Raw genomic sequence first — 18,257 nt, forward strand, 5'->3', positions numbered from 1 at the left:
CTTCCTGAGTAGCTGGGTTACAGGTATGAGCCACTGGTGCCCAGCACTCTTCTTAATTTTGTAGGATATAAATTGGTGATTTGAATGCATTTCTGATACATCTAGGACTGAGAGATGAGAAAGCTGAGAAAGAAAGCTCTTTTTTGTGACTATAAGGTATAATTACTCATCCTGACTTGCTCAGGATGTATTTGTTTAAGATGTTTCCATTAAGAATCTCATTATTAGGAAGCCTTTAATTGCCAGTTGAGTCCTGAAATACCAGCAGAGGCACTAGCCCATGGCCAAATCATTAAGACAAATGAAGACATATTAACATATGCTGGAAATAATTATACACATAGATTTAATTTGTCTCACTACTGGAAGAAAGTCCTGAGAGGACACCAAACACGCACTGAAGAACAGTACTGCAACTACCCGGTGACGCTGGCATTTTTCAGCACCTTAGGGAATGGACATCTGCCAAAAGAGAACACTGTACCCAAAAAGGCATCATATGTGAGGTCAGGTATATTACTGACATTTGATCACTTCGCTGGGACCAAAGACCTGACAGAAGTATGTAAGGGAGGAAGGATTTATCTTGCTCATGATTTCAGAGGATTTGGTCCATAGTTGCTTAGTCCTAGATGCTTGGGCAGAAACGTTATTCACGGTGGCATCAGCATTTGGAAAAGAATCTTCTTCATCTTATGATGGACAGGAAGCATAGAGAAAGACAGACAGACAGACAGACAAGACAGATAGGAGCAAGATATCCCTAAAGAGCCGCCACACTCCCTGCACTGACCTACTTCCTCCAATTAGGCAGTCTTCCAAAATAGCATCAACAGCTGAGGACCAAACCCCCAGTACACAAGCCTATGGAAGACATTTCAACCATAGTATCAGGGCTGGGGATGCGTATGCAGGTTATGGTTTTATGGGATTCTATTAAATTGGTGATTTTCTTGAGTCTTTTTTTTTTTTGGTGGGAGGAGGTGGAGTTTGGGGTTGTTTGTTTTGCTTTGTAATGCTAGGATATAACCACAGGACCATGTTAGGTAGGTAATCTGCCACTGAGCTATTCCCCAGTTTCCTAGTTATTCCCCCCCCCTCTTTCTTTCTTTCTTCCTTTCTTTCTCTTTCCTTCCTTCCTTCTCTCTCTATTCTTTCTTTCTCTATTCTTTCTTTCTCTCTCTATTCTATCCTTCTTTTCTTCCTTCCCTCCCTCCCTCCTTCCTTTCCTCCCTCCTTTCTTTCCCTCCCTCCCTCTCTCTCTTTCTCTTTCTTTCTTTCCTTCCTTTCTTCCTTTTCTCTCTTTCTCTCTCTTTCTCACTTTCTTTCTCTCTCTCTCTCCCTTCCTTCCTTCCTTCCTTTCTCTCTCTCTCTCTCTCTCTCTCTCTCTTTCTTTCTTTCTGATCCTAGGGCTTGAATTCAGGGTTAGGCACTGTCCCTGAGCCTTTTTGCTCATTGCTAATGCTCTATCATTTGAGCCACAGTTCCACTTATAGCTTTTAGGTTAGCTGAAGATGAGAGTTTCACAGACTTTCCTGCCGGGGCTGGCTTTGATTTCTGATCCTCCGAGCTTAGCCTCCTGAGAAACCAGGATAACAGGTATGAGCTACCAGGCACATAACTCTTATGTCTTTTTAGCCTATCATTATTTTTATAAATAACTATACTAATTATTTCTCAAAATAATAGACTGAAATAAGGAACTCAAAATAATGCTCTAAAATGAAAGAGAGTTTGTAATCATAAAATAGGCTTAGCAAAATTATATGTTGGCATTTTTGTTGGTGTATTTTTTTAAAAGATCTAAAAACAAGATCACTCATTCATTTTTGAGTTGTAGCCTTTCATTCCTCTTAGACATTTTTGTTGTTCTTGTTATTGTTCTTTGTGTATTGTTACTTTTAACTATCTTACCATCAGGAAAAGAAGTTCTCCTCAGTACACCAAATTCTGTTGTTTGTTTTCCAAATGAAGAAGAAAAATAGTATAAACTCCATCATCAAAGTTATGCTAGGAAGTGGCCAGACTGTCACAATATGCTCATCATTTCCTGGATACCGTTATATGCCAGAGGTTGGTGTCCAGGCCCTTTCCAATAGCTTAGGGTGGCTGCTAAAGAGACAAGAGTACCTTATCTCCAAATACTAATTTTCAAAGGAGCAATCCCCAGCCCAGGGAATTGTATATTTAGAATGGGAAGTGACTGGTTCTACTGCCACGATAGTGATAGCTTCCTTGTAGACTTTTCCTGCCCCTTGAATGGATACCATTACATGGGAAGAGCATAATTCCCAGTCACTAAAAGCATGGAGGATCCTTTCACCAGGAGGACCTGTGTGTCCTCATGGCTGTATGGGTTTACTACCCCCTCCTTCGGATTGAGTTGTGACAATCTCTTCCTTTATCTTGCTACCATGTGCTTGAGGCATTTCAGTCAACTATGGGACAATTCAAGCATGTTGAAAGTGCAAACTCATTTTCCCTGATCATCATGCGACTCAAAATGTAATCCTTGGTTTAGAAATCATGCAGAGTAGAGTCTACAACTTCCAAATGACAACTTGCTATAACAAAGATGCTTTATTTGATTCTCAGGTTCTCCCTGTAGAAATCTAGTTAGAAAGCATCATTTGACATATTTATACAAACATTCTTGACAGAAGGCAAAGATTTCTAGCAAATAGAGATGTGTGCCTTCTGACCCAATACAGCTGTCTATGATGTTTCAGACAAGCCTCTCAAGTCTAGGCAATCCTCAATTATTTTACTGGTAGCCAAAAACTATTTGAAGCTAGATCTAACAACATGGCTGCAAGTCTCTCTTCAATTGTTGTGATTCTGGAAATGGTTTATTTGTAACCTTTCAGACAGAAATTTTAAGATGTCTCACAACAGAAGCCATACACAATGAGGTTGTTTACCTAGAAGCAATTTGAAAATTACCAAAAAGGCAGGAACTACACTAGCCAGGATGGATAATGAAATTACTATGATTTATGATTGAATTAAGCCCTGAGACCATCTAAAGATCCAGCAGTAAGAGTGTGCATAAATGTGTTATGATACAGTCACGTGCCAGCATATTGTGTGGTCATGAAAATGATCCTCAGGTAAGTTTGCAACAATGAGGGGAAATGCTTATACTACAGTATCAAGGATAGAGTAGGCTAAAAACTATAACATTATCTCTTCTGTGTTTACCATAATTCGGGGGAAATATTGGAAAAGTTACCAGCATGTGGTTGTGACTTGTATTTTCATCTTATGTTTCTGTCTTTTTGAGGGTAATTATTATGAATATATATACTACTTTTATAATCACATAGAATATTTTTTCCCCAATGGATTCAGCTATCTGTCAGAAAAGGCAGAGAGGAAAACATTCAGGATTTGTGTGATTCTTATGATGTGATAAAGAACTAGCTCAGTTCTTCAAGGTAAAATTTTCCTTGATTCTAAATTCCAAAACAGATTTGTTATAAAGTGTAGTGTGACACCACATACATATCTTGATGTGGCTCTCAGAGCAATTGCATAAGAGAAGGTTCCTTGTGACCATTTCAAGATTGTCCCCAAGAAAAGCAGAGGGCAAAGCCGTGGGCATGAACCTGCCCAGGAATTTGTACTTCACTGAACTTCTACCTCAAATTCTGCATTAAGAATTTTCAAGAACTTGAAAATTTCTACTTTGTGTGTGCGTGTGTATGTGGGTATATGTGCATGTAAATGCACATGTGTGTGCATGCCAGTAATGGGGTTTGTACTCACAGCCTGGGCACTTAGTCCTATAGGCTCAAGATTGGTGCCCTAACACTCAAGCCACTGCTCCACTTCAGTATTTTTGGTGATTAATTGAAGATAAGAGTCTCACAGACTTTTCTGCCTGGGCTGGATTCAAGCCCCAATCCTCAGATCTCAGCCTCCTGAGTAGCTAAGATTATAGGCATGAGCCACCAGTGCCCAGTTTCAAGGGCTTCCTTTTGTTCATTGTATTTGATCCTAACCAACTGGGAGAAAGGGGGTACTGGGAGAATCTGCATCTCCAAATGAATAGGCTTCAGCTTGGCTCTCCTCTTCCTTCAGGTGTTGCTGCACTGGATTCCAATGTATCTGGAAAAATTGGTCTGCGTGCTGTGGTATATTACTTCTGCACAACCATCATTGCTGTAATCTTAGGTAACACTTGTTTCTAAAGACTTATTCCTCTACATAATTGTCACTTTTTTATTCAAAAAATAGTCAAGCTTTTAAAAATGCAGCTTACCCCTAACTATTTTGTCTTGAAATTGCAATAGCAGCTTTAATGTGAAAATACATTACTGACCGAATATTAGCCATCCATGTCCATCTTAAAGTCTCAAGGAATAACTAGAAAGTGAGTGACAGTGCTTTTCCTTGTCAGGATCATTAAGTAGAAGGAAGTGACTTCAACAGCTTATATATTCTGAAACCAGATGATTAATCTATAAGAGTAAAGAGGATTTATAAAATAAAGTGCAATTGTAAAATATTGCCAGTAAGATAACTTGCCAGTGCCTTTCCCATTTCACCAAAAGCTAATGGCTACAAAAGTCTTGGAAAGTCTAAATTTCATTGATAAAGGGGACAGTGTTCTATAAGGGAGGACTTGCTCTTGTACTTTAAGCCTGGTTTTGTCAAGAAAGTTTGGTCCATCCTTTGTAATCTCATAGGACATTTTAAGAAGGAAGTCCAGAGTGGGGAGAAAGGAAGCAAATGTGCTCTGATGTTGCAGCTAGCTTGATCCATGCAGCCCTGCTTTAATGAATTGATAAATTTGAGGATATGGTTTGATGAAGGCAAAACCAGATATCCTCAAGAGGTTCCTGAGATAAAGAAAAAGATGAGAAAAGAAAGATACTGCTTTATTATCGGATGGCCTTATATCCCTTCTGTAACTTTGAGATCAGGAAGAGTAGACTTCCTATTTGTATAGATAGGACTAATATTCTCTAATTGCCCAGTGACTCTTCCTACTAGCAGAAGACAAGACCCATACTACACTCCAAAGTCCTAACTCTGGGATTAACATTTCCCTGTCTTCAGATTTGGGGCACCTATCTGGGGTGGGAAGTGGCTTGGGGACTTTTTTCTTTTCTTCCAGTTAAATAATCTCCGAGGCCGGGTGCTGGTGGCTCACGCCTGTAATCCTAGCTACTCAGGAGGCTGAGATCTGAGGATCATGGTTCAAAGCCAGCCCGGGCAGGAAAGACCGTGAGACTCCTATCTCCAATAAACCACCAGAAAACCGGAAGTGGCGCTGTAGCTCAAGTGGTAGAGCGCTGGCCTTGAGCTGAAGACTGAGGGACAGCGCCCAGGCCCAGAGTTCAAGCCCCACGACCGACAAAAAAAAAAAAAAAATAATCTCCGATGCCCAAATTTCTCCTATAACTTCACAGAGCCTCAAGAGACAAGGCTCCATTATTTCCATAAGTCCCAGCTGGGCTTCAAGACGTAGACATTTCTTTAGTGTAGACCGTTTTTCTTGTGACAGTAAACAGAACCAAACTTCCCTGTGTCTTCATTCCACCCCCTGGAGGACACTTTCCCACATGAGGGCTTTCGAGATAGTTGAAGGCCTAAGATATGGAAAGAAGACAAGACAAGGTTTGCTAGGGGGACAAGGTTTGTTCTTGGGAGGAGGAGAATCCATGTGTAAGTGTGACAGAAATATATCAAAGAAACTTCCAGGGGTTGGAATATGAAGAACCTTAATTCACACACCTACCCATAGATCAAGATACATCACATTCATAAACTACCATGTTGAATTGAAAGCTTTTGGGTACAATTACTAAAAGATCATTTTATTTTATTTTATTTTTTGTTGGCCGCGGGGCTTGAACTCTGGGTCTGGGCGCTGTCCCTCAGCTCTTCAGCTCAAGGCTAGCACTCTACCACTTGAGCTACAGCGCCACTTCCGGTTTTCTGGTGGTTTATTGGAGATAAGGGTTTCATGAACTTTCCTGCCTGGGCTGGCTTTGAACCACCATCCTCAGATCTCAGCCTCCTGAGTAGCTAAGATTACAGGAATAAGCCACTAGCACTGGGCTAAAAGGTCATTTTAAAGAAAGAAGAAAGCTGAGTGCTGGTGGCTCACACTTGTAATCCTTGCTACTCAGGAGGCTGAGATCTGAGGATCGAGGTTCAAAGCCAGCCGGGGCTGGAAGAGGCTGAGATATGATCATCACAATTCAAAGCCAATGCAAGCAGGAAAGTCCATGAGACTCTTATCTCCAAATAACCACCAGATAACTGGAGGTGGAGCTGTGGCTCAAAGTAGAGCACTAGCCTTGAGAGGAAAGAGGGACAGCATCCGGGCCCTGGGTTCAAGCCCCACAACCAACAAGAGGAAAAAGAAGATAAAGAATATTGAAGAAAAAGAAATCAAGGATGAAACAATATTTTTATCAGCAGGTATTTCCAGAAGGAGAGCAGGAAGGATAAAAGAGAGGGAGGAGGAGAGAGAGAAAAGGAAATAGAAAGATAAATCCTTCTGCTTATTCGTTTCAAAGAAAAAGTAACTAAGGCAAGCACTAACTTCTGAGCAATAGGTCAGCATTTTGATTGGACCTCAGGGGCCCAAACATTATCTGTCTCTACTTTGCCAACTGGTTCCAAGATAAAACACGTTGGGTGCCATGGAAGGTTCCTAATATTCTTTGGATACTGTCCTTGGTCACAGGTATTGTGTTGGTGGTGAGCATCAAGCCTGGTGTCACCCAGAAGGTGACAGAGATCAACAGGGTAGGAAGCACTCCTGAAGTAAGCACAGTGGATGCGATGTTAGACCTGATCAGGTGAGAGACTTGCTGACACATGACTTCCTGGGTGTGCCATCTGTGTAGTTTCTTTAAGGCTCCATACCTGGTTGAATGCTCTGATGTTTCTGTCCTGAAATGTGTCATTGGTTATATCCTATAGTGCATCTCCGTTTGCCCTAGACCTCTCAAATTATATAGCCAATAATTTCTGTTTGCAGAACCATAGCTATAAGAAAAATGGGGGAAAAAACAAGCTCCTATGTTAGGATTTAAGATGGACAGAGACACAGGAGGTGTGCTTGTGTATAAAGATGCTGCAATGGGTTGGATGATAAACATACTTGGAGAAATTCATTGAGTTGTGTGGCAGAAGCTCTCTTTTCTAAAGCAGCCAGAGCCAGAAAGAAGTCAGTTCAATGAAAGTAGCAATTAAAACAGAAACTCTTAAAAATGCTATAGGGTAACACATGACATATTTTTCTTCCACTTGAAACTTAAGTGCATTTATTCACCAATTTTTTCAATATAGGGCCATTGTTTTTCTTTAAGTATGTCAATTCATTTTCATTTCACCTCATTTCTGCTGGAAATACTATCCTTATGAACATGTCATCTACAGCTTCCAGATTTAATTTCTATAAAATAGAACAACAAAACACCTAAGCTGAGAAAACTAAAAAACAAAGGAAGCTAAGTGCTAAATTCTTCCAGTTTTCCTCCCCATTTCAATTGTCTTCTCCTACCTGATTTAACTGCAAAAATTTTCATCACTGGCGTTTATTGATTTTCCAGGCATTCAGCTTAATGTGTTTTGTTTTTGTTTTGTTTTTGTGTCCGTTGTGGGGCTTAAACTCTGGGCCTAGGTGCTGTCCCTCAGCTCTTCAGCTCAAGGCGAGGGCTCTACCACTTGAGCCACAGCACAACTTCTGATTTTCTAGTGGTTTAGAGGAGATAAGAGTCTCATGGACTTTCTTGCCTGGGCTGGCTTTGAACTGGGATCCCTAGATCTCAGCCTCTTGAGTAGCTGGGATTACAGGCGTGAGCCACCAGCACCCAGCTTCAGCTTAGTTTTTAGTAGAAAGCAAGCCTTCTTTTTCACATTCAGATTTCTTGGGTTTACATAATGTTTAATTCGGCAATCATGATGAAACTTGCCATCAGTATTATGAATTTGAGAATTCAAGAGCCTGTTGTGTGAACATGTTGCCTCATTTATGCAAGCAGAAGAGTGCAGAAAAGGAAAGAATTTCTTCTTGACTGTGAGTGTCCAGCTTCTGGTACAGTCTCTCCTTGAGAGCAGCAAGTGTGTCACTCAATTAATCACTTAAATGATGGTTGATTAAGAGAGTTTTCCATACTCCCTTTGGCTCAGCAGGAAATCTTAATACAATATTTAGTATTTTAAGTATTAAGAATTGATACTTAATATAAGAGTTAATCTTAATATAAGATTTAATAGGAAGTATTATGCAAAGAAGAAGCTAAAAGAGAACTCACAGCACTCATTCTATATTATATTAGTATTATAATACATATAATATAGTATCTCTATATAGTGCATTCTGTGGTTCATATTGTATAGATCATTCTATAGTATGTTAATAATATAATATTCTACATATATATTATATATAGTATTTTCAACATATTATTCTATACTGTATTATGTTCATTTCCATTAATGTACTTAGTATAACAAGAAACTGCTTTTTTCCTTAACATGACAATGCTTTTCATGTCTCCAACAGGAATATGTTTCCTGAGAACCTTGTCCAAGCCTGTTTTCAGCAGGTAATGTTAATGACTTTTGCCCATGATTTGCTCCATTCTTCCCATTTCTGGTTAAATAACTTTTTTTTTCCTGCTGAGAGTCAAGAAATAGAATTAACTCATCACCTGTAAATGGCAAAGTTTCAGGCGATGCCTCTGTTTTATATCCCAGATTTTCCCATGCACAGTAAAGTGCCTGTGATCAGTTACTCTGCTCCTTTTCCCGTCATGCATTTACCCTTAGAGGGTTCAAATAGGACAAATTAGTCATCTGAAACCATGGGTGTTTTAAAGCATACCTTCTCCACTATGAAAAGTAAAATTGTTTACAATGTGGAGCTCCAGGGCCTATGTTAGAAAGCCTTGGTACATTGGGAAAGTTCTGCAGATGCAGGGCAGTGGATAAAGGGCTTTGCATCTCCTCTTTCCTGTCCCTCTCATGGTGACCATTCCTATTTGAAGCTGCGCAGTGTAGCAGATGCTCCCTGGATTCAGTCTTGTCACGATGTGCCCATTGCAGGCACTCTGCAAAGCCCTGACTTTTTCCTTTAGGACTGTGTAATGCCCTCTTCACTCTCCTGACAAGTGTTTTTTTTTTTCTTTTACTTATCTATACACTTTAAAACAGCTGAGTCTATCACAAACTGCTGTATTCATTTGCATAAATTACAGGGACAGAGACCTCTGTGTATACCAACCAAAAACATGGCAATTATATTGCACAGTAGCACCTCTATTTCACAAGGCCCATTACAGATCAGCCACAGTGCTCATCTGTGAGGTTTTCAGTGTTCGCAGAGGCCTGGGGGGGGGGGGGGGGACCTTGATGCCTAGTGTAATGCGACACTAGCTCTTTCTTAAACCTCTGTATGGGAACCCCACAGAACCAAATAAGGCTTAAGGAAGAAAATTCAACAGAAATCTCAGTGACGGAGTAGCCCTAAAAGGACTGTTGATTTCGGTACAGTCCTTGGAATTTAATCTTTCACGGTATTTATTACATTCACAATGATCCATTGGGCTTAATCGTGCATACCTATAATCCTACTTACTCAGGAGATGGAGACGGGAGGACCAAAATTCAAGGCTGCCTGGGACAAAGGTAGCAAGCAGCAAGACCCTGTCTCTGACAGAAACAAAAGTACACATGGCTTAAGTGCTAGAGTGTTTGCTTAACATGTCAGGCCCTACACTCACCCCCCAGTACAGGAGGGAAAAAAAGTCATAGTGTCTGCTTTAGCAAAGCAATGAAGTATTTTCCAGATTAAAAATAGCGAAAGTAAAAGTGATGGACAAGAATCTCTATAGGTCTGTCTGGGTGAAGTTATTGACAGACAAATCATTATTTTCTCTCAGGCTCTTTCTCCATCATTTGTTCCTCATGATGAAAGTGATGGAGCACCTGGCATGGAATGGTAGTGCTGAGAAGCAGGGGTTTCAGCATGCCAATCCCATTTTTAATTCCCCAACTCCTCTCAAGGGATTCATTACCTTACTTATGTAACTGTAACCCCTCTGTTCAGCATCTTTACAATAAAATAAAATAAACCAAACTAACAAAAACAAACTTAGAAGCAGCGGGCACTGGTGGCTCACACCTGTAATCCTAGCTACTCAGGAGATCTGAGGATGGTGGCTTAAAGCCAGCCGGGGCAGGAAAGTCCATGAGACTCTTAGGTCCAATTAACCACCAGAAAATGGGAAGTGGCCCTATAGCTCAAGTAGTAGAGCACTCACCTTGAGCTGAAGAGCTAGGGATAGTACCAAGGCCCAGAGTTCAAGCCTCATGACCAACAAAAAACAAATTAACAAAAACAACCTAGCAGCAGCAGAAGCACTGTAGGTAGAGCCCGGTGGTGTTATTTGTTGAGCAACAAAATCACATCCCTTTAGTCTAGTCCCAGAAGTTTAGAAAACTCTCTTTTTTAAACTCTTTTCAAAAATCTAATTTTATTATGAGTAAGTAGTTCTACAAGGAAGTTGCCATTTCACAAAATGGTTGATGAAACAATGCATCTTGATCAATGCCACTCCTCACAATATTCTCTCCATCCCTCCTCACCCATCATTTCCTCACTCTTCTTACGTTTGTTGGATATACATTGAATTCTTAACTGCAATCCTCCTTCTCCTCTTCATCCTCTGCTTCTCTCCCATTGACCCTACCTCACCCCTTTCAAGTACCTGCTTCCTGTTTATTTTGTTGAACTTTGACTTTGCCTTTCCAAATGATTATACTATTGGAGTTCTCCCTTGAATCTACCAGATTTCAGTGAATACACTGGTATATATTTGTATGCCACCTAATATATTTACTCACATATTTATAAATGAATTCTAGTGTCCACATATGAGGGACAACATGCAATGGTTGTCTCTCTTGGCCTGATTTCACTTAATGTTACTTTGTATTCCAGATCTTTCCATGTTTTTACAAATGATGCACTATCATTCTTTCCAATGGATGGGTAACATTCCGTTGTATATATTCCACATTTTCTTGATCTCTTCTGTCCATTGAGGGGTGTTATGGCTGATTCCATACCTTGGCTATGGTGAAAAGTGCTGCAGTGAACATGGTTGTGCTTGTGTCTTTACTGTTTTGTTGGCCTTTTTCTCCCATGTGCAGTACAAAACCAAGCGTGAAGAAGTGCAACCTCCCACTGATCCTGTGAGGAATGTTACAGAGGTGTCTGTCACCACCACTAGGACCACACTGGCCGAGGTATGGTTCTGTTGCCCACTCCCTTCCCCTGTAGGTGGGTCAGTCATGAGGAAGCAGAAGAGAGAAAGACAGTGACAGAATCCACATGTATAAATTCATATCCTCACTAAACCTTATTTGCAACCCCAAATCAATACTCAAGTATTTTCAAAGTGACTCACAAAGTGTCTGTATTAAATATCCAAATGTTCTCTGTGAAAGTAAGAGTAGTAAACACCCCAGTGTTCTCTGCCTTCATTCAGAAAGGAAAGGCTTGCCTTGGGTTTAACCCTAAACACTGGGGGCAAAAAGAAAAAGAAGGAAGGAAGAAAACCAGAAATGGTGGGGGGGGTATCCATATATATGACTCTTCAGTGGACTTCTGAATTCATGTTTAAGTTGAGCATGGTGGTGCATACTTGTAATCCTAGCACTGAGGAGACTGAAGTGGAAGGATGTTGAGTTTGAACCTACCCTAACTGTATAAGACCTTGTCTTGAAAGGAAGAAGAAAGAAATAAAGAAAGAAAGAGAGAGAAAGAAAAAAAGAAAGAAAGAAAGAAAGAAAGGAAGGAAGGAAGGAAGGAAGGAAGGAAGGAAGGAAGGAAGGAAGGAAAGAAGAAAGGAAGGAAGGAAAGAAGAAAGGAAGGAAGATAGATTGGGTCAAATTAAACAGGCCATGGTTGGCTTCCTGCCTGCTTCCTATTCCAGAACTTCTCCAACTTCTCCTATGGTCAGAGACCCTCCATAGCATCTTTTTTCATTTTCTCAGCTTACTTCCCAGGGAAACCCCCTCTTCTATCCCAATCTGCCTTCTCAATTGCATCTTATTCTTGCCCTCCGATGTGGTTCCACAAATACTTTCCTGAGCACCTTCTATATGCTAGGGCTTGCTGAAAGACAGATTTGGCATCTGTCCCTCATATGAAGGTAGAGTCATGAGAGTTATCCTAGGAAGAACTGGGAAGCATTTAGCAGAGGGGTAAGTCAGTTTGGAGGTGATAAAGGATGAGTAAGAATTACTCAAACAGATTATAAAGACCCAGTCTGCCATGCCTTTCACTTTTGCTTAATGTCCTTGTGGCACATGCTTTGTCTCCTGGCTGCCTACTTGTCAAGCCTAGCTTCCCCAACCTTGAAGCTTCATGCATGTCCCAGACTCTGTGTAAGGCCTGTAACTCATACCTTGGCTATGCAGGTAATTGTATGCCATCTTGGTTTTGGCTCTTCTTTCTCACAGGCCTTAGTCGGCTGTTTTTTATGTTGTATGCATCTATGGAATTATCACAATGAATCCCCTCCCTTTGCACTCTGTGTGTGAGTGTGTGTGTGTGTGTGTGTACCTTGTGCTGTGGTCAATACAGTTAAAATATTTTAGTGGAGCTGAGCGCTGGAGTCTCATGCCTATAATTCTAGCTAGTCAAGAATCTGAGAACTGAGGATTGCAGTTCGAAGCCAGCCTGGGCAGAAAAGTTTGTGAGACTTTTATCTTCAATTAACCACAAAAAGCCAGAAGTGGTGCTGTGGCTCAAGTGGTAGAGTGCTAGCCTTGAGTACAAAGAAGCTCAGGCATAGTACCTAAGCCCTGAGTTGAACCCCCATGATTGGCCAAAAAAAATGTGTATATATATATATGTATATATCTATACATATATATGTGTGTGTTGTAGCTGTTCCACAAATATTAGTTTCTAATAAGAAATAAATGGTATCTCAGTGGCTTGCCAACAATTCTTTATATACCTGGATTGCATCATTCCTGTTATCTCTTAGTAAGTCCTATGCTGTTTTTACCCAGGAAAAAGTAAACAAATAATTCATAATCAAAAACATTTGAGCAATTTTTATCTTTTTTGTTTGTCTTCTGGTGCCAGTCCTGGGACTTGAGCTCAGGGTTTGGGCTTTGTCCCTGAGCTCCTCTTTGCTCAAGGCTAGTACTCTACCACTAGAACCACAATGCCACTTGTTTTTTTTTTTTTCTGAGTAGTTTATTGGCGATAAGAGTCTCATGGGCTTTCCTTCCCTGGGCTGGCTTCAAACTGCAATCCTCAGATCTCAACGCCCTGAATAGCAAGGATTATAAGCACAAGCCACCAGCACCTGGTGAATTTTTGCATCTTTGAGAGCAAGTTGGTCATAGTAAGCCAGAGGCAGTAAAGAATATTCTGTGTAAATTATCAGGATAAAACAGATGGTAAAATGTCCTAAAAATGTTGACAGTGCTAAATATTTTGTGCTTCCTGCATTATTAATGCCAATCATTTAAGAAGACAGTCTCCAAATGCAGCTAGTATTTAAAATAACCCTAAAAATTGTCCTGATTCATACAAAAGTGTAAAACACTTCTAGAATAAGAACGTTTCAAGAGAAATATGGACTTGTTAAGAAAAGGGACAACACAGTTAAACCTCAACAGGGTGGAGGGCTGAGCAGGGTTCTACAGGAGCAGGTATTCTTTTTTTAACATTGGTATTGTCTTTCCTAAAGTATTATTGACTTTGTGGCATCGCTGTAATTATATTGCTGCTTTGATATATTTTCTTGGCTTTTAATCCACAGAACAAAACAAAGGAATACAAAATTGTAGGCATGTATTCAGATGGTATCAATGTCCTGGGCTTGATTATCTTTTGCCTTGTCTTTGGACTTGTCATGGGAAATATGGGAGAAAAGGGACAAATTCTGGTGGACTTCTTCAATGCTTTGAGTGATGCTACTATGAAAATTGTTCAGATCATCATGTGGTGAGTACTGTTTCATGTTATTTTTCTTCCCTTACAACCCAATCATCTCAAAATTAGAAGAAGCTGACCCCTTCTTAGAGAAGGTAGCAATTGAAAATCAAGACATTGGTGTATTAAATAATTTCATGTATAGCTCAGGAGTCTGATCTGTTTATTAGAAAAAAATCTAGCTGTCAGCCATTATCTTTTTTTCCTCTTCAAAGCCCTAAGAAATCCATGTTGTACTCAACTGGTATCCATATGCCTCACTGACTCTAGAAGATGTGATTTAAAAGAGTTCCTTACGAGTCAGGACAGCAATGATTTTGCTGTTGGGCCCCAAGGCAGAAAGGAGATCCAGTATAAGTACCAGTTAATGAGTACTTAGGATGGGAGAGAGGAGCCTAGAGAAATGACTAGAAGAATGAAGAGAGAAGCAGGGAAACGCAGGCACGAATTCATTGTCTATACCACAGAATTGAGAAACATAAGGGAAGGGGTCGAAGGATGAGGTGAAGATGTTGAAGGGATGATACAGGTTAAGATGCATTGTCTACAGAAATGGCTTGGCCAAATGGCAAACAAAATACATAGCCTAAAAATTAAGGAAAAGTGAGAGAAGAGGTAGGTTGGGAAGGGTGGGCAAGAATATTGAAGGGGGCGATCTTAATCAAGAGGTGCTGTATTCATAAACTGCTTTGTAGAATGGCAAAGTAAAAGAAAGAAATGAGAGTGGAAACATTTCCAACTGTTCCCGCATGGGCGCGAAGTCATCTGAATGCAAGGCACTATCAGAGCAACACCGGGACCTGTTCCTGAGAGGTCTCAAACTCCTTTATTTCACATGGAATTGGTTGAGCATTCTGTGATCCAAAGGGAAGACATTGACACAACTATATAAAAGGTTCAGCAAGCTGATCTCCAGTGGGTCACACCTATAATCCTAGTTACTCAGGAGGCTGAGATCTGAGGATCACAGTTCAAAGCCAGCCCCTGCAGGAAAGAACGTGAGATTCTTATCTCCAATAAACCACTCAGAAAACTGAAAGTGGTGCAGTGGTAGAGTGCTGGCCTTCAGCTGAAGAGCTGAGGGACAGCGCCCAGGCCCAGAGTTCAAGCCCCATGACCAACAACAACAACAAAAGGTTCAGCAATAACAGCCTGGAAAGTGGCTTAATCCTACAAGAACATCAACTCCCTCATCTGTTTTTTTTAAAGGATGATAAAACTTATTCCCAGGGTTAAGTAAAATGATGCATGTAAACTATTCTCCCCAAAGCTACTATGACCATTCCCACTGCTACTACTACTACTGCTGGTGTTGCTTCTATTGCTGACACCTGACATACAAGAATGTCCAGGGCTAGAAAGGGCTTGGCCTCCATGTTTTGCAGAAAAGGCCAAGTGAGATAAGCAGAGATAACAATGGATTGCATGTATGTACACTGCCTGTGTATATGTATGGCGTGGAATATGCACCCAATCTGGCCATGCATTCTTGTTAAGTTTCCAAGTTCCCCTTCACTTTAGATGGGTACAACTTAAGGTCTATGCAAGATTCTAAAGCCAACAATCAGCGGTATGCTCAGGACTCCAAACCAAAACCTTGGCTTCATGCTATGCCCTTTCCTCCTTCTAGCTGAGTACACAGGCAACACTAGCTTGCCTCCCTCCCCTCTCCCCTCAACAAATCCTGAGAAACTCCCTGATAACACAAGTGTATCTCTGATCTGCTTACTTTCCAGTTACATGCCATTGGGTATTTTGTTCCTAATTGCTGGGAAGATCATAGAAGTTGAAGACTGGGAAATATTCCGAAAGCTGGGACTTTACATGGCCACTGTCCTGAGTGGGTATGTCTAATTCAAGAGAAGCAACAGAAACTTCACTGGATCTACGAAAGAATTGTTTCTGGAAAGGCTGGGGTACCGCTGGTTTTAAAGGTTTTAAAGAGTTCAGAGATAAACGCAGGCAAGCGGGGCTGCCCTTTAACAGCTGTACTGTAGGTGGATCGTGCTGTGCTAATTGCCAGCTCCTGGCAGAACTGCCTGGTCCAGGCTTTGCCACTGTCTTTATTAGTTGTATTTAAATCATTTAAAAGAAGAGAGAAACCTACTTGTAGTCTCTTTTGGCTCTCTCCTGCCCTTTATTTCCTCAAGAACATCAACTAACCAAACAGATAAGAATAGCCCCCACGTACCTGCAGGTTGAAATAAATTACCAAGGGTGAAATCATGAAATTAGACTCGAGCAAGTAGGAGTAACAGAGCTGATTGGTTCAAACTCCATTGCTGCTGCCATGCCCTTTTCGATCAGAATGCCAGAGAGGGTTTGGGGAAAATCATCAGGCTTTAGAAGTCATAAAATAGGAGAGCACTGGGCATGAGTCACTGGCATATTTCTTACAATCTAGTTATTGGTTCCTTAAGAAGAGATGTGGGGCTGGGGGAGAGAGGGGCAGGGGAGAGTTTGTGGGTAGGCTATGAATGGTCCCCCTAGAGACCAAGCCAGGGGCAGAATATGTCATATAGACTAAGAAATGTGGACTAAAGGAATACATCATCATACTTATTTGATTCCCAGAGGTCAATTGTCCAACTTATGCTCGCCTCTCACTTATTGGAACCTGCTGGCTTTAGGAACGTTTCCACAGCACAATGCTGGCACCAAAGCATAGCCATGCCACCCCACACAGAAGCAGCCTGGGTTCGTACAATGTGAGAGCCAAAGCCAAACCCCAGGGTTATAGATGCCAGAAAGGCAGAGGCCTATCTTGCTGTGGGGCTGCTGGGACAGGCAGGACTGGAGACTGTGTCTGGGCACCGGTGTGGGTGAACTTTGTGATACTGAGCCATTTCATCATGGAGTTCTTCTGGTTTTTCCTCTCATCCTATTTAGGTTTCTAGCACAAAAGCAAAAGCTCTAGCTAAGAACTCACAATGTTTAGATACCAGCTCTGTACTGGGACTTCAGGACTCATCTTTGCAATGACTGTTTCTTATGATCCCAACCTAATATAAATGATCTGTACACTGTGAGGCATCCCCTCATACATACATGCCCTCCTATTTTGAGAAACCAGTATAGCTCTGTGTAAAACAGAGAACAGTTTGAGAAGGCAAGAATAATGAAGGAAAGAAAACCAGTCCCGAATGTTGACCTTGAAGAGCAGAGACCTTTTTCCTTCTGCACCTTTGACTTCTGTAAACAGAGGGCATCATGGTTCAGGGGACCAGCAGGGGGTGGGGCAGGGGAGTCGCTGTGATAAATGTTGTAATGGTATACTGTGATTGGGACAAAGATGGTCCCAAGGAGGAAAGGAACTGCTGTACTTGAAAACGTTTGAAGGAAGGCTTCATGGAGGAAAGGAGAGGTATAGCTGAGTCTTGGAGGAGGATTAACAATCCAGCAGCAGAGCTGGGCAGGTGTAGTGGCTCACACCTGCAATCCTAGCTACTTGAGAGGTGGAAATCAGAGGGATCAAAGTTTGAGAGCAGACCAGGGAATAAAAGTTCAAGAGCCAGCTATGGGAAATGCACAATGACTGAGTGCAGTGATTCACACCCATCATCCCCAACCACATGGGGAGACCAAAGTAGGAAGATCACAGTCCAGGAAGGCCTAGAGCGAGACCCTACCGGGGAAAAAACCAACATGACAAGGGGCTGGACATGTGTTTCAACTGTGAGGCCCTGAGTTCCATCTCCCATACCAAAACAAATCAAGTGTGAGGTGTGAGACAATGGTAACGTCTTTGAAACCATGTATCTCTTTCATTACAGGCTTGCAATCCACTCCATTGTAGTTCTCCCACTGATATATTTTATAGTTGTACGGAAGAATCCTTTCCGATTTGCCATGGGCATGGCTCAGGCTCTCCTGACCGCTCTTATGATCTCTTCCAGGTAAGTAAAAGATGACCTTCGGGAAAAGACCTCCAGACCATACTCTATCAACTCTCCCTTCCCCTGATGAAGCAGATCCTAGCTTATGTATTTTGTAGCTACCTTTGAATGATGACCTCCATATATTCTGTCCTCGATCTTTGAACACGGTTCCCTTGAATACTTCCCTGCCCTCTTGGCATGTTCTGCAGCTAGGAATGAGTTTTAATGTAACCAGAGTCAGTGGTGGGTAGATTGTTTTCTGATTCCTAGACTGACCAAAAGTGCTGACCAGTATGCTAATGGGCCCTTTGGGTTTTTGTTGTTTTATTTGTGGGGTGTGTGTGTGTGTGTGTGTGTGTGTGTGTGTGTGTGTGTGTGTGTGTGTGTGTGTG

At 41.4% G+C, this 18,257-nt stretch overlaps 1 protein-coding gene across 1 annotated transcript in view; it reads left to right on the forward strand.

The window, feature by feature from the left end:
• Positions 1–18,257, forward strand: part of Slc1a1 (solute carrier family 1 (neuronal/epithelial high affinity glutamate transporter, system Xag), member 1) — a 75,944-nt gene that overhangs the window by 49,297 nt on the left and 8,390 nt on the right. The window contains exons 3-9 of the mRNA XM_013018410.1: positions 4,084–4,176; positions 6,704–6,818; positions 8,531–8,573; positions 11,182–11,277; positions 13,815–13,999; positions 15,724–15,831; positions 17,761–17,883. Of these exons, the coding sequence (XP_012873864.1) occupies positions 4,084–4,176; positions 6,704–6,818; positions 8,531–8,573; positions 11,182–11,277; positions 13,815–13,999; positions 15,724–15,831; positions 17,761–17,883 (763 nt within the window). The remainder of the gene's footprint in view (positions 1–4,083; positions 4,177–6,703; positions 6,819–8,530; positions 8,574–11,181; positions 11,278–13,814; positions 14,000–15,723; positions 15,832–17,760; positions 17,884–18,257) is intronic.

This window comes from Dipodomys ordii, unplaced genomic scaffold, assembly GCF_000151885.1.
Source record: "Dipodomys ordii isolate 6190 unplaced genomic scaffold, Dord_2.0 Scaffold40, whole genome shotgun sequence".
Taxonomy (NCBI): domain Eukaryota; kingdom Metazoa; phylum Chordata; class Mammalia; order Rodentia; family Heteromyidae; genus Dipodomys; species Dipodomys ordii.